This window comes from Emys orbicularis, chromosome 3, assembly GCF_028017835.1.
Source record: "Emys orbicularis isolate rEmyOrb1 chromosome 3, rEmyOrb1.hap1, whole genome shotgun sequence".
Taxonomy (NCBI): domain Eukaryota; kingdom Metazoa; phylum Chordata; order Testudines; family Emydidae; genus Emys; species Emys orbicularis.
In genome coordinates this window covers 3197838-3211639 of record NC_088685.1, presented here as the reverse complement: position 1 = coordinate 3211639, position 13802 = coordinate 3197838, and the positions used below count along the sequence as shown (strand labels likewise).

The window sequence follows — 13802 nt, the reverse complement described above, 5'->3', positions numbered from 1 at the left end:
GGTTGGGAGTGCAGGAGGGTGCTCTGGGCTGGAACCGAGGGGTTCAGAGGGCAGGAGGGGGATCAGGGCTGGGGCACAGGATAGGGTCAGGGTGCAGGCTCTGGGCAGTGCTTACCTCAAGCAGCTCCCAGAAACAGTGGCATGTCCCCTCTCTGGCTCCTACGCGGAGGTGCGGCCAGGCAGCTCTGTGTACTACCTTGTCTGCAGGCGCCACCCCTGCAACTACCATTGGCTGCGGTTCCCAGCCAGTGGGAGGTACGGGGTAGCGCCTGGGGCAGCGTGCGGAGCCCCCTGGCTGCCCCTATGTGTAGGAGCTGGGGGGGGGGGGCGGGGAGAAGACATGCCCCTGCTTCTGGGAGCCGTGCGGAGTGGAGCAAGACCCTGACCCTGCTCCCCAGCTGGAGCGGGACAAGCCCCCGGACCCCACTTCCTGGCGGGAGCTTGAGGGCCAGATTAAAACGTCTGGAGGGCTGGATGTGGCCCCCGGGCAGTAGTTTGCCCACCCCTGGTGTAGACAGAGAAGCACAAGAGCACACAACACTAATAATCTCTAGCACCTCAAAACTGACTGACAGACAATTTGCTTCTAAGGATAAACTTTTGCCTATATTCAAGCTACTCATAAGGCTCCAACCAGTTTACAATCTCATTTATAGATGTCTGAACATTGTGTTATTAATGCATATTCTCTGTGGCATGGCTAGGGCAGTAACACCACTACATATCACCAATTCCTTAAATTGAACGTTAAAGGGCTTGAACTTGAAACACAGACTAAACAAAACTCCACTTCCCACCACCAGGGAAAGCGATCAATGCTTAGTCTAATGTAAACTCAGACAAATGCACATCAAGTGACAAATATGGGTTAAGTAATTAAATTATGGCCCTTGTAATGAAATAAAACACAGCGTTGAACAATTCTACTTTCCTTGGATGAGGTGTTATGAAGGTTAGAGTGGGAACATGGGCTATAAAAATAAAGCAGCTAAGAGCTCCAGTCCAAGACAATTGAGTTGCTGCCTAATCACCATGTACGTCTCAATGATCCCTAGCTACTTAGGAGTCTTAAATACCAAATATACCTTCCTAAATTACACAAACTTCAGTGATTAAGAAAGCACCATTTCTTGTAGGACTTTTAGGGCCACATTTGAGCTTTGATTAGAGCTATAGCAGACTGAACAACACAACATAGAACAGTGGTTCCCAACTACACTTATATCTACCACTATTGATACTTCATGTTTGTAGGACTAGTACTATATAGAGAAGTCATAGAATATCAGGGTTGGAAGGGACCTCAGGAGGTCATCTAGTCCAACCCCCTGCTCAAAGCAGGACCAATCCCCAACTAAATCCCCAAATGGCCCCCTCAAGGATTGAACTCACAACCCTGGGTTTAGCAGGCCAATGCTCAAACCACTAAGCTATCCCTCCTGCACTAGAAGAGCAGCAGTGCTGCCAGTCATTCAAGTCTGCACACGAAGCCCCACAGAGCTTAATCCAATCCAAACACCAGTCTCATTTCCAAGACTGAACTTCTGAATCAATTAACTTCTGCTGCATGTGGTATACATCTGTACACCCTGCCTGCAAGTAAGCACTGGCAGATACAGTGGCGGTCCTGTTAAGTTGGTACAGTTGACCAAAGAGGTTAGAAATCCCTACAGTGGAGGGTCAGGCATTCAGCCCAAGACAGTACATGCAAATGATAATCAGGAAAAAATAAAAATAAAAAAGATCTAGAGAAACAACCTGCTTAATGGGAAAGGGTCTTGAGGTCAAGAGCACAGGGAGATGGGGAGGGAAGATCTCAGAACACACACCCTTTTTCCTTAACAATGGACATGAAAGCCATTTTGAAAGAGGGTTTGCACTCTCAAATATAGGCTATAGGGTTACTCCTGAGGGAATTCCGTACCAATTAAAAATTCTGCAAATTTTGTCAAAGCAGCACAATAAAACCACATCAGTTTCAATTATTTTGGTAATTTATTTCAAAATACCTGTCAGAAATGCAGTCTGTAACAATACAAACAACAATAGATTGAGGAAATGTCGCCCCGCCGTGGCTAGGGCTGAAATTCATCATTTCCACCAAAGGAGCATTTTGGTGGAAATCACAAATTTATCAGGAAACAAAAAACAGAATTCTGCAGGAAAAAAAAAACATTAATTCTGTGCAAATTCTACATTGCGCAGTGGCGCAGAATTCTCCCAGAAGTAATGTGCTGATAGGACTTCGAGGGGGCTCACCCACTAACAACAGAGTGAGGGTGGCATCGTAGAGAAACAGTGGGTCCCCCCATAATTCACCTGGTCTTACCAGCCACTAGTGGAGATGATGTTGGGGGTGAGAAAGAGAGAGTCAGGTTCCCGGGGGTAGGGAGATTCCCAAAGGTCTTTCACAGATGCTGGAGATGAAGCTGGCATTGGGATGCACATGAGGAAGTATAGGTCCAAGTCTCTCTGGAATCACACTCCAGTGGTGGAGATTAACTAAAGATCTCACCCGAAGAGTGATGGCAGAAGATATAAGGGGCAATTCAATGGATAGTGGCATAAGATGTGTGTGGTTGGGGTGGCGGGGAGACATGATCAGGTCAACGGGGCAGGGTGCCTTGGCGATAGAAGGCTCCCCTGGTCACTCACTGATGGCGGAGATGAATGTGGGGGTCGGTGTCCCAGTCACTCCCCAACAGTCGAGATAGGGTGGGGGTCGGTGCAGCGGGGCTCAGGCAGGCCCCACTCACACACCAAGGGTGGAGAGTCTGTGAGGGAGGAGGAGGTCACCTCCCCCCCATGGGGAGAATCAGGCTCCCAGGGTTGAGGATTAGGGAGAGGATCAGGCCCAGCAGGCAGGGCCCTGGTCGCTCACCGATGGAGGGAACGGGGGAGGTCCCCGGCACTCACGCAGGGTGGAAATGGGGGGAGGGGCGGGCCCCAGTCACTCACCGATGGGGGGAACAGGGGCGGGCCCCCGGTCACTCACCCAGGGTGGAGACGGGGGAGGGGCAGGCCCCGGTCACTCACCGATGGCGGGGACGGGGGGGGGGGGCGGTCCCCGGCACTCACCGATGGTGGGGACGGGGGGGGGGGCGGTCACTCACCGATGGTGGAGATGAAGGTGGTGTTGAAGGCATCGTCGGAGAAGCGGAAGAGCACGCAGGTCTTGCCGACCCCGGAGTCCCCGATCAGCAGCAGCTTGAAGAGCAGGTCGTACGTTTTCTTCGCCATGGGGAGCGCGGCCGCCGCCCGCTGCGGGCTCCCCCGTCCCTGCCCGGGCCGCTCTCGCTCAGGGGCCCCGCGGGCCTGTGCAGCAGGGAGCCGGGGCTACCCGGCAGGGCGGCGGCCCGGCGGCTGGTGGGGGAGGGGGCGGCACAAAATGGCTTCCCTGGCGGGGCTGCCCCTGCCCTGCGCGGCGGGGGCCGGGCGCGCCTTTCGCTCTCAGGCAGCGACGGGGGCCGCGCTGCTCACGGGGACGCGGCTCCGACGACAGCCCCTGGCCTCATTCCCTCCGCGCCCGGCTCCGGCGCCCGCTGACTCCCACTCCCAGGAAGGCGGTGGCGGCTCCCCTCAGTCTCCTCTGGCTGCGCGCGCCGCTCGTTAAACGCACAGGCCGCGAGGCGAAGGGCAGTGCGACGTGCGCGCCGCTGACGTATGCGGGGCCGACGCAAAGGCAAGGCCGCGAAGGGGCGGGGCCCTATGCTCGTGCTCGCCAGAGCCGGGAAAGAAAGCGGCGCGCGCCGCCGCCGGACAGATAGGACGAGGTGACGCAAGCACGCTCTTTGTCGGCGTGGGAAGCGGGGCCGCGCGCGTTCGCGGACGGACGGGGCGGAGCCTTGGGCGAGGCCGCCCTACCCCTTCTTCCCTCACCATGCCCCTCCTCCGCCGCCGCCGCCGCACAGCGGGCGTGGCGCGAGGAAGTCCCGCCCCCGGCCTCTGATTGGCGTTTACAGCAAAAGAAGTCAGAGCTGATTGGTACGCATCGGTAATCCATCGTAGAGGCGGGTTGCGCGAGCCCGGGGGAAGGATGATGTCAGCGTGGCGCAGGCGCAGGGAGACCTAAGAGCGTCCGTCGTCTCCCCTCAGCCTGAGGGGCCGCGTTTGAGTGAGGGAGGCGCGGGCCTCGCTGCGGCCCGCCCGCCCTTTCCCCTACCGCCCATCGGGCACCGCCCCGCCCTCCTGGGCGCTGTCTCCCGTCCCCGAGCCCTGCCTGGGGCTGGTGGCTCGTAGCCCGCCTGGCCTGGGGCGGTGGGGCCTGGAATGGGCCCTGCCAGGGGACGGGACGAAGCCGGGTGTGTGGCCCGTGGCACGGGGCGGGGGATGAGGTCTTTGAACTGATCCCTGCCCTGGCACCGTGGCTGGGCCATAAAGTCTCCCCCCGACCCCTACGCCTGCTCTCGGCCCCATGACCTGTGTCCTGGGGCAGCCAGAGGGGGCAAACGTGGGGCAGAATTACAGCACCTGAATCCCGCCATCTAGAAGGGGACCTGAGGGGGAATAGCATCAGAGGGGAGCCGTGTTAGTCTGGATCTGTAAAAAGCAACAGAGAGTCCTGTGGCACCTTCTAGACCAACAGACGTATTGGAGCATAAGCTTTCGTGGGTGAATGCCCACTTCGTCAGACGCATGAGGGGGAATGAGTCTGCAAAGCAAATGGCATTGCAGAGAACGGCGAGAAACCCTTCGGCATGTGGCAGGAACTGGGGTGATTGGCAGGAGAAAAGCTTGTTACGAATTTGAAATGAAGTTACCACCACAGTCCCAGAACTGGAACATTTTGAGATTAACCGAGAGCCTAATCAACACTCATCAGTGCAAGGTCGTATAGGTTAGGGGAGCTGCCCGTCTGCAAAATGATTGCCCAGTGGCCTGTGCTTCCAAAGCACTGGTGAAAACTACTGAACTGGGCTCAGATTGAAAGAGAAATGCTGGTGATTGTTTCTGATTGTGAACAGTTTCATAAATAAATTTACAAGCAGACATCAGTCATGGTAGAAACAGATTGGAAGCCTCTGTTCATAGTTTCATAGAAGAGCCAATTGTGATTGGCTCAATAGAATTTATCCAAAATAGTTCCTAGGCCAGATCTTTTCGAAAAACATCCAACCTTTATTTAACATTGTCAGTGATGGAGAATCCATCACAACCCTTGGTAAATTGTTCCAGTGGTTAATTACCCTCACTGTTAAAAATGTAGGTCTTATTTCCAGAAAACCATTGTGTAAAGCACCCCATAGACTTCAAGGACTGATAGTGAAATTGCACAAATACAGTAGCACCTCAGAGTTATGAACACCAGAATTACAAACTGACTGGTCAACCACACATCTTATTTGGAACCAGAAGTATGCAATCAGCAGCAGAGACCAAAAAAAAAAGGCAAATACAGTACAATACTGGGTTAAATGTAAACTACTAAAACAAAAGAGAAAGTTTAAAAAAATTGACAAGGTAAGGAAACTGTTTCTGAGCATGTTTCATATAAATTAAGATGGTTAAAAATAGCATTTTTCTTCTGCATAGTAAAGTTTGAAAGCTGTATTAAGTCAGTGTTCAGTTGTAAACTTTTGAAAGAACAACCATCATGTTTTGTTCGGAGTTACTAAAATTTCAGTTACAAACAGCCTCCATTCCTGAAGTGTTCGTAATTCTGAAGTTCTGTTGTACTTTTTAAATGAGAAACATAGTTCAGAGAGGGAGCTTCTTATTACAACAGACATGTTTTTAAGAGTTTCTATAAATAGTGAAAGTCAACACTGTAGGAATAGGAGTTTGAAGGAAATCTGACTCAGGCACTGCCGATTTCTGAAACAAAATTTGACAAGCTCTGAGAAGAAACACAAATGACACAACCTCACAACAGCTTGATGGATGGCCAACCGAAAAAGCCCGCATTCCTCCAGCATAAAAACATACTATGACTATGGTTATAAACTGCTGCATACGATGAGATTATGTACAAAGGACTTTGTCTCATAATAATACCCATTACAAGGGCAGAATTGCTAAGAATCCACAATGCTCATCTGGGTTCTGCAAAGTATAAACAGAGTTCAAGATGTCTTATTCTGGCCATTGAAGTGTGAAATCTACAATAAATACAGAAAACAGAACCTGATCATCCGTGGCTGGAATCATCAGATTGGCTTAAAATTGTGATATTTGAAAAATAATAAATTTGGGGTTCCTTTTGGGAGATGTCCAAGAACATAAGATGACAAAACAAGGAGTAATGGTCTCAAGTTGCAGTGGGGGAGGTTAAGGTTTGATATTAGGAAAAACTTTTTCACTAGGAGAGTGGTGAAGCACTGGAATGGGTTACCTGGGGAGGTGGTGGAATCTCTTTCCTTAGAGGTTTTTTAAGGTCAGGCTTGACAAAGCCCTAGCTGGGATGATTTAGTTGGGGATTGGTCCTGCTTTGAGCAGGGGGTTGGACTAGATGACCTCCTGAGGTCCCTTCCAGCCCTGATATTCTATGATTCTATTCTTTTAAAATGGGTTTTCCGTCTCTCCAGGACCTCCAGGGAGAGCCGTCTGATTACAGATAGCATGCTGAACAACAGACCTGCTGACAACTGTCTAGAGCAGGGGTCAGCAATCTTTCAGAAGTAGTGTGCCGAGTCTTCATTTATTCACTCTAATTTAAGGTTTTGTGTGCCAGTAATACATTTTAACCTTTTTAGAAGGTCTCTTTATATAAGCCTATAATATATAACTAAACTATTGTTATATGTAAAGTAAATAAGGTTTCAAAATATTTAAGAAGCTTCATTTAAAATTAAATTAAAATGTAGAGCCCCCCGGAGTGGTGGGCAGGACCTGGGCAGTGTGAGTGCCACTGAAAATCAGCTCGGTTGCCTATCCCTGGTCTAGAGCTATGTGACCTGGCAAACCACATAGCTGCAGATCCAGGGATGAATACTGATCCTTTGTCACTTGAGGAAGTACGAAAGACCATCTAAAAGTAATGTAATGGATGTGCTGCTGGACCTGATGGTATTCCACCTGAGCTGCTCAAAGATGCTGTGGAACCAGTCAGCATCAGCCTGCATCAACTGTTCTTAAAAGTGTGGGCATCGAAGTGCCAGCAGAATGGAAAGATGGCATCATAATGTCCCCGCACAATGGCAGAGGATCTCACAGTGAGTGTGCCAACCACAGGTCAGTCTCATTGTTGATCCCTGAAAAGGTCTTTGGTCACATTCTGCTTGGTAGGATGCAGCAGCTCTTTAACAGACATCATTGTCTACAGCAATCAGGATTCACTATAGAGCAGTAAACAATGGACACTGTCCACACCCTTTGTCTTCTGGCTGAGTTGCACCAAGAATTTAACTGCCCAGTTCATGTGGCACGTATCAACATCAGTGCGTCTTTTGATTCAGTCAACAGGTCAGCACTTTGGCTCGCACTGAAAGGAGTTGGTGTTCCAGATTTCTGCTGTGTCTGATGCATGAGTATAGGTGCAAGAGTGCATGTTGGTTCATGGCTTTCACCACATTTCTACACAATGTGAAGTGTGTGGCAGGGATGCATTCTTGCACCTCCACATTATTCTGTTGAGCTGTTCATGAATATTAGGACTTCTTGTTCCATGTGTTGGAATCAAGGTTGGTCAAGAAGTGGCTACAACCAAGATCACACCAATGATGCTGCCTTCTTGTGGAGAAGTCAGAGAATTTCAGTCCCACCATCCAAAGTCTCCCAGATGCTGCCCATGCTATGGAGTTGAACATCTCCTGCCAGAAGACCAAGGCCCAGAACTTCAGAGCTGGATGACCAGAGCACCCGGTGCAGGTGTGTTGAATACCGTGGAGAGCCCTGATGAGTTCATCTACCTAGGCTGCAAGGAGAGTTGGAACAATTGTGGCAAATTGGACATTCATTGATGAATACATCTGGCCACCTCCTGAATGAAGTGCATGTCTTGCTTATGGATGCAAAAATGTCTTTGCACTAAGACAAAGTTCAGAATTTATCAAACTTATGTACTACGTGTATTGCTATACGGGTCAGAAACCTGGATCCTCTTACAGGCAGACTTGGAGTGGTTAGAGGCATTCCATATGTGCGGTCAGGACCAAATCCTGAGCATAAAGTGGTTTGACTTTGTGCGAAATGTCACGATCTTGCAAATTTCTGGCCTTCCTTCAGTCGCTCATTATATTCAAAAGCAGTGTTGCATGCTCTTCAGCCATGTTGCCAGAATGGACAAAAACACCCCAGCACACTATGCTCTCAAGCTTTCCATTGACATTCAAAGGGGTGCACGCCCTGACCCGACTTGGCACTGCCACGAGGCCACCCCAGAGATTTGTGGATTCACAGGACTGAGCCAGATTTGGGAACTTACTACACAGTGCCTGGTGCAACGCCATCAAGTGTGGTCACTCTGGCTGGCGCAACAGTCCTTAGTAGACTAAGCATGTTTGGTTATTTTATTTGCATTCTGATTGCTGAGCTTTGAGGGTGCACTCTAGGTCACATTTTCAAGCTTTTCTCCACAACCAAAAGGACTAGAAACTTACTTTAAAAAGCTGAGATTTTCACAAAATCACTTGTTTCTGGGAGCTTTAAGCTAAACACCAAATATTGTGAGAATTGGCAGCCTCACATACAGTTTGTTTTAGCAGTTCTCTGTGATATATCAGCTCAAGCACCACATGCCAAGTCCTTATGCACAGTCAAATGGGTTAGCAGAAAGGTCAGCACAAATAACAAAGAACTTAATAGAAAAAAATGGTAGATGCCAGGGATCCATGTGTCGCATTGTTAGTACATCACAATAGTCCTCACAATGCTTTATTAGGATCAGCTGTTCAGAGATTTATGGGCAGACGATTAAAACCTTGGTGCCAACATCCAACAAGCTTCTTAAGCCAAAGACCGTTAACCTTAAAGTAGTTAAAGATTTATCTGCCAGGATACTGGAATGGAAGAAATGCTATGAAGAGAATGCCAAACACCCCATTGCAAGGGGGAGAGAATGTTAGATTTCAAACAGAAGATGTCATCTGCCCCAAGGTTATAAGTTATAACTATCCACGAGTGGGCCAGTCCTACAGGAGAAACAGACATCTGATCAAAACCAAGGACATCACTAGCTGTTTCTAAAATGCTACTGACAGTGTTCCTGGGCTAACAGAAGCAACATTTGCCTACCCAGTCACTGCAATGAAAAAACACCGGGATCAGCAAACATAGGCTGCAGGTGGCAGATCCACCTCATGAAGCGAACAGGCCACTGCAGAAGGAACTGCTTTGTAATCAGGAAGTGGATGTGTGATCAGAAAACCCTGGAGTTAGTTCAGTGATAGTAGATATTGACAGATGTCCAGTAAGAAACAGAGTAATTCTCTCATCTGGCAAGATGGTTCAGGTAGCTACTCAGACCTACGTACTGAATGTCTCTATGTGTTTTATTAATTTGCTATATTGATTTGTGGTTGTCCTCAGCTGATGTTATGTTTCATTTGCATTTGGTATTTTTTTAAGGGAAGGTATAACCGTAGCTACTGGAGTCAGTACATACAGATTCCTGTCCCATGACAGAATTATAACCTTTTGGAACTTGGACCCTTTTCATGTATCTGGAGTCAGATCAGTTGTCACGTTTGTTATGCCCACTTCATCATCTGTGTGCTCCATCCCCATTGCCTTACCAAGGAGCTCAATTCAAACTGCTTCACCCAAATGCCCAATTCCTAATGGCACACCCGATGGCCAAATCTCCACTGCCCACCGTACCTATGTGCCTAATGCCGAGAGCCTAGCCATGGGGGCGGGGGGGGGGGGGGAAATTTCACACTGTCACTCAACTCTCATCCCCAGCTGTCACTTTGAGCTGCCACAGAACCTTCTAGAACCTTCTGTCCAATTCCTCCTAACATCACCTGCAGCTCCCTGCTCCCACATGCTCCAGAAGCTTTTGGAACTTTCCAACTGCAACTTCCAAGTCCATCCCCGGTTAATGAGAAATCACCAAAACACTCTGCATGTTGTCTGAGTAGCAGAGAAAAGGAAATTAATGCCACTGCATATGCATCCTCATTACATTTCCACTTAACTGGCCCAGCAAAGGGGACATGTAAGCACTGCATGCTGCAATATTCGTAGAGCACCCTTGTCTTGGCTATAGACTCAGATGCAGTACTCCAGTTTTTTCTGCTTGGAACTTAAAAATCAAGTTATTCTAAAAGTTGCCAAATGCTACCAGCGTTTTACTAGAGGGGCATTTTATCAATAACAAAATAAGCCAGCACTTGGATGATGCAAGAACACCCATTGCAAAGTCCAATATGATTTTCGCCTTATTCTTTTTATTTGGAAAACACTTTCTGCAGCAGCCTTACCACGGTTTGCCATCAGCTTCAGACAGGAATGGTGGAAAGTCACAGGGAATAAAGGGCCATTTGATGTATTTGAATGTTGACCCTGTATTTGCAAAAAACACAATAAAGCCTGTATTCCTTGGAAATAGAGAGATACTATCTAATTTAGTTTGCTATGTAGATACCATAGTAATGTTCTTATGTGATAGGTGCTAAGTGCTGATTAAATAGTTTAAATTGAAGTAAAAGAAGATTTGTCAGTCAAATAGAGGCAGGAAGGGCCCACCAAAGGTCATACGGTGTCCAACTGGAGTTTGACAAAGGGCCTCAGTTTCCTAGGCCCATATTTCTGCACAGTCATCTAACTATGATTTCTGAAGAGGAAGTTCCTGAGGCAGATGGTTCAGCAAAGCTCTCCCTGGTGACAAGCATCTTGTTGGAACATGTTTTAGGAGTTTTCTGTGCTCCACGTCTGCCAACTCAGAAATCTCTAGGTTGGATGACAAGAGCAGCCTGGAAGAATAACACAGATTCTTCCCATGGATTGGAGACTTCAGGGACTTCATGTTCCCATGTATCTGATGACTAGATATATCTGTATGGTCACCCCTATTCAAGACATTCAAATGCTTTATCTGCAGATGAAAATCTCTGCCCCAGTTGCAGCATTGTTTATGATAATATCAGGTCATGTTACCACAAGCTGCCTGCAAGTGGAGGAAGAAGCTTAGCATTGTTATCATTAGTGCTTTGCAGAGCCAGTCACTGCCTTGTTTTCTAATGTTTTCACCATGGAGGGAGAGTGAACTAGTGATTAGAGCAAGAGACTGAGAAACACCACTTCTAGCCCTGCCTCTGACCTCCGGGCAAGTTACAGCACAGCCTCTCTGGGGCTGGATAAAATGGGTGCTTACCTACCTCACAGAGATAGTGTGAGGCTTAATTAGTCATTGGTTGTAAAGCACTTTGAAGTCCTGAGATGAAAGGATCAGTATAAGTGCATATTAATTATCATTAACTGTTAATAGTTACCTGAAAATAGGGTGCTAAAATGTAACCCCAGAACGATGTAGTAAAACTAAAGATTGTCTTAGGGTGCGTGGAATAACTAGCATTGAAGGGATGGTAGGTGCTGGAGATGCTGATAGCAAAAAGAATCAAGTCCTGGCAGTGACCTAAACTTCGTTCAATAATGAAAGCAACTTGGGGAAGGGGAGAAAATGGGGTGGGGAGGGGATTCATTTTAAGCTCCCTGTTTATGTAATGCTTTTAAAATTTGGGTTCTGCCTCTTTAAATTGCATCTTGCTGGTAGAGTAAATTAAATCCCGTAATCTCTTTTAAAAGCGATGCTGATCTAGTTTCCTTGCAGACATTGCTCACATCTGCATTGAAACCCAGATCCAAAATGAAAGCCAGGAGCTTCCCATCTGCTTTTACATAGTCTGCCTTGTGTTTTATCCCCCAACTATGAGAGAAGCAGGGTGAGGAGAGAAACAATAGAGTGCCTTCCAGCTGCAGTTGCTTCACATTGTCTCTTGCCAAGAGTTACACTGGCAAGACTAACTGGACTGTGGAATATAGAACAATCTGGAGGGTTATTAGCAGGAAGGTTGACTACTGACCCATTTTCTCCCAGTGATGGATTGGTGTTCATGGAGTGTAGAAAAGAACCATTAGATTGCTTTTATATTCTGAAACCTCAGTGGTTACATCTCACAGGTAGGAAAGTAGCCATGTAAGGATGCACAGAGGGATTGTAATTTACCCACGGTCACAAAGGAAGACCGTGATAGAGCCAGAAGTAGAAACCTCAGTTGCTGACTCTCTCTCTCTCTATATATAATGTGTGTCACACACATCCCAAGAGTGCCGAATTCAGCCCTGCCAGAAGCAGAAGTAGCTTCCATTGATTTCAGTGGGAGTTGTACCCATTTTATGCCCAAATTGACATACCATGACATCACTTTGTCACACTCATTTTGCATGCCCAGTGAATACCAAATCAATGCAAGTTACGCTGCTAAGCCAATTAAACCCACATACAATTGACAGACCCATACAATTTACACCATCGTTTATCTCCCCAGTGAATTTGGCCCAGAAGTTTTTTAATTGAAACTGATTAGACTGATCAATTTTTTTTAGTTTCCATCTTCCTGTGAAAGAACTGTTCGAGACACCTATAGAATAGGAAACACTATAGGGCAGGGGTGGGCAAACTTTTTGGCCTGAGGGCCCCATCTGAGTATGGAAATTGTATGGCGGGCCATGAATGCTCACGAAATTGGGGGTTGGGGTGCAGGAGGGCTCCAGCTGGGGATGCGGGCTCTGGGGTGGGGCTGGGGATGAAGGGTTGGGAGTGCAGGAGGGTGCTCCGGGGTGGGACCGAGGGATCAGAGGGCGGGAGGGGGATCAGGGCTGGGGCACAGGAGAGGGTGAGGGTGCAGGCTCTGGGCAGTGCTTACCTCAAGCAGCTCCCAGAAACAGCGGCATGTCCCCTCTCCAGCTCCTACGCGGAGGTGCAGCCAGACAGCTCTGCGTGCTGCCTTGTCCGCAGACTCCAGTCCTGCAGCTCCCATTGGCTGTGCTTCCCAGCCAGTGGGAACTGCGGGTGTAGCGCTTGGGGCAGGGGCAGCGTGTGGAGCCCCCTGGCTGCCCCTATGTGTAGGAGCCGGAGGGGGGGACATGCCCCTGCTTCTGGGAGCCGTGCGGAGTGGGTCAAGACCCCGACCCTGCTCCCTGGCTGGAGCGGGACAAGCCCTGGACCCCACTTCCTGGCGGGAGCTTGAAGGCTAGATTAAAATGTTTGGAGGGCCGGATATGGCCCCCGGGCCATAGTTTGCCCACTCCTGCGATATGATATATAGTGTGACAGACCCAGACCAGTGGGGTACAGGAGTCTGGTAGAGGGCAAATATACTGGTCACTGGATGAGTAGTTTTCTGTTCCCTGAGTGACCAGAGAAGGGGCTGCACTAGAGTAATCAGGAACCTGCTAGTACCAGTTAAGGCAGGCAGGCTAATTAGGACACCTGGAGCCAATTAAGAAGCTTCTAGAATCAATTAAGGCAGGCTAATCAGGGCACCTGGGTTTTAAAAAGGAGCTCACTTCAGTTGTGGTGGGAGTGTGAGGAGTGGGGAGCAAGAGGCGCAAGGAGCTGAGCGTTGCTGGAGAACTGAGGAGCACAAGCGTTATCAGACACCAGGAGGAAGGTCCTGTGGTGAGAATAAGGAAGGTGTTTGGAGGAGGCCATGGGGAAGTAGCCCAGGGAGTTGTAGCTGTCATGCAGCTGTTACAGGAGGCACTATAGACAGCTGCAGTCCACAGGGCCCTGGGCTGGAACCCAGAGTAGAGGGCGGGCCCGGGTTCCCCCCAAACCTCCCAATTGACCTGGACTGTGGGTTCTTCCAGAGGGGAAGGTCTCTGGGCTGTTCCCCAACCCACATGGTGAATCTCTGAGG

At 48.8% G+C, this 13802-nt stretch overlaps 1 protein-coding gene across 1 annotated transcript in view; it reads right to left on the bottom strand.

Moving 5' to 3' along the window:
* Positions 1 to 3270, bottom strand: part of RAB10 (RAB10, member RAS oncogene family) — a 55469-nt gene extending 52199 nt beyond the window's left edge. Inside the window, exon 1 of the mRNA XM_065401536.1 lies at positions 3114 to 3270. Coding sequence (XP_065257608.1) covers positions 3114 to 3240 — 127 coding nt within the window. The 5' untranslated portion in view covers positions 3241 to 3270. The remainder of the gene's footprint in view (positions 1 to 3113) is intronic.
* Positions 3271 to 13802: the final 10532 nt, after the last annotated feature.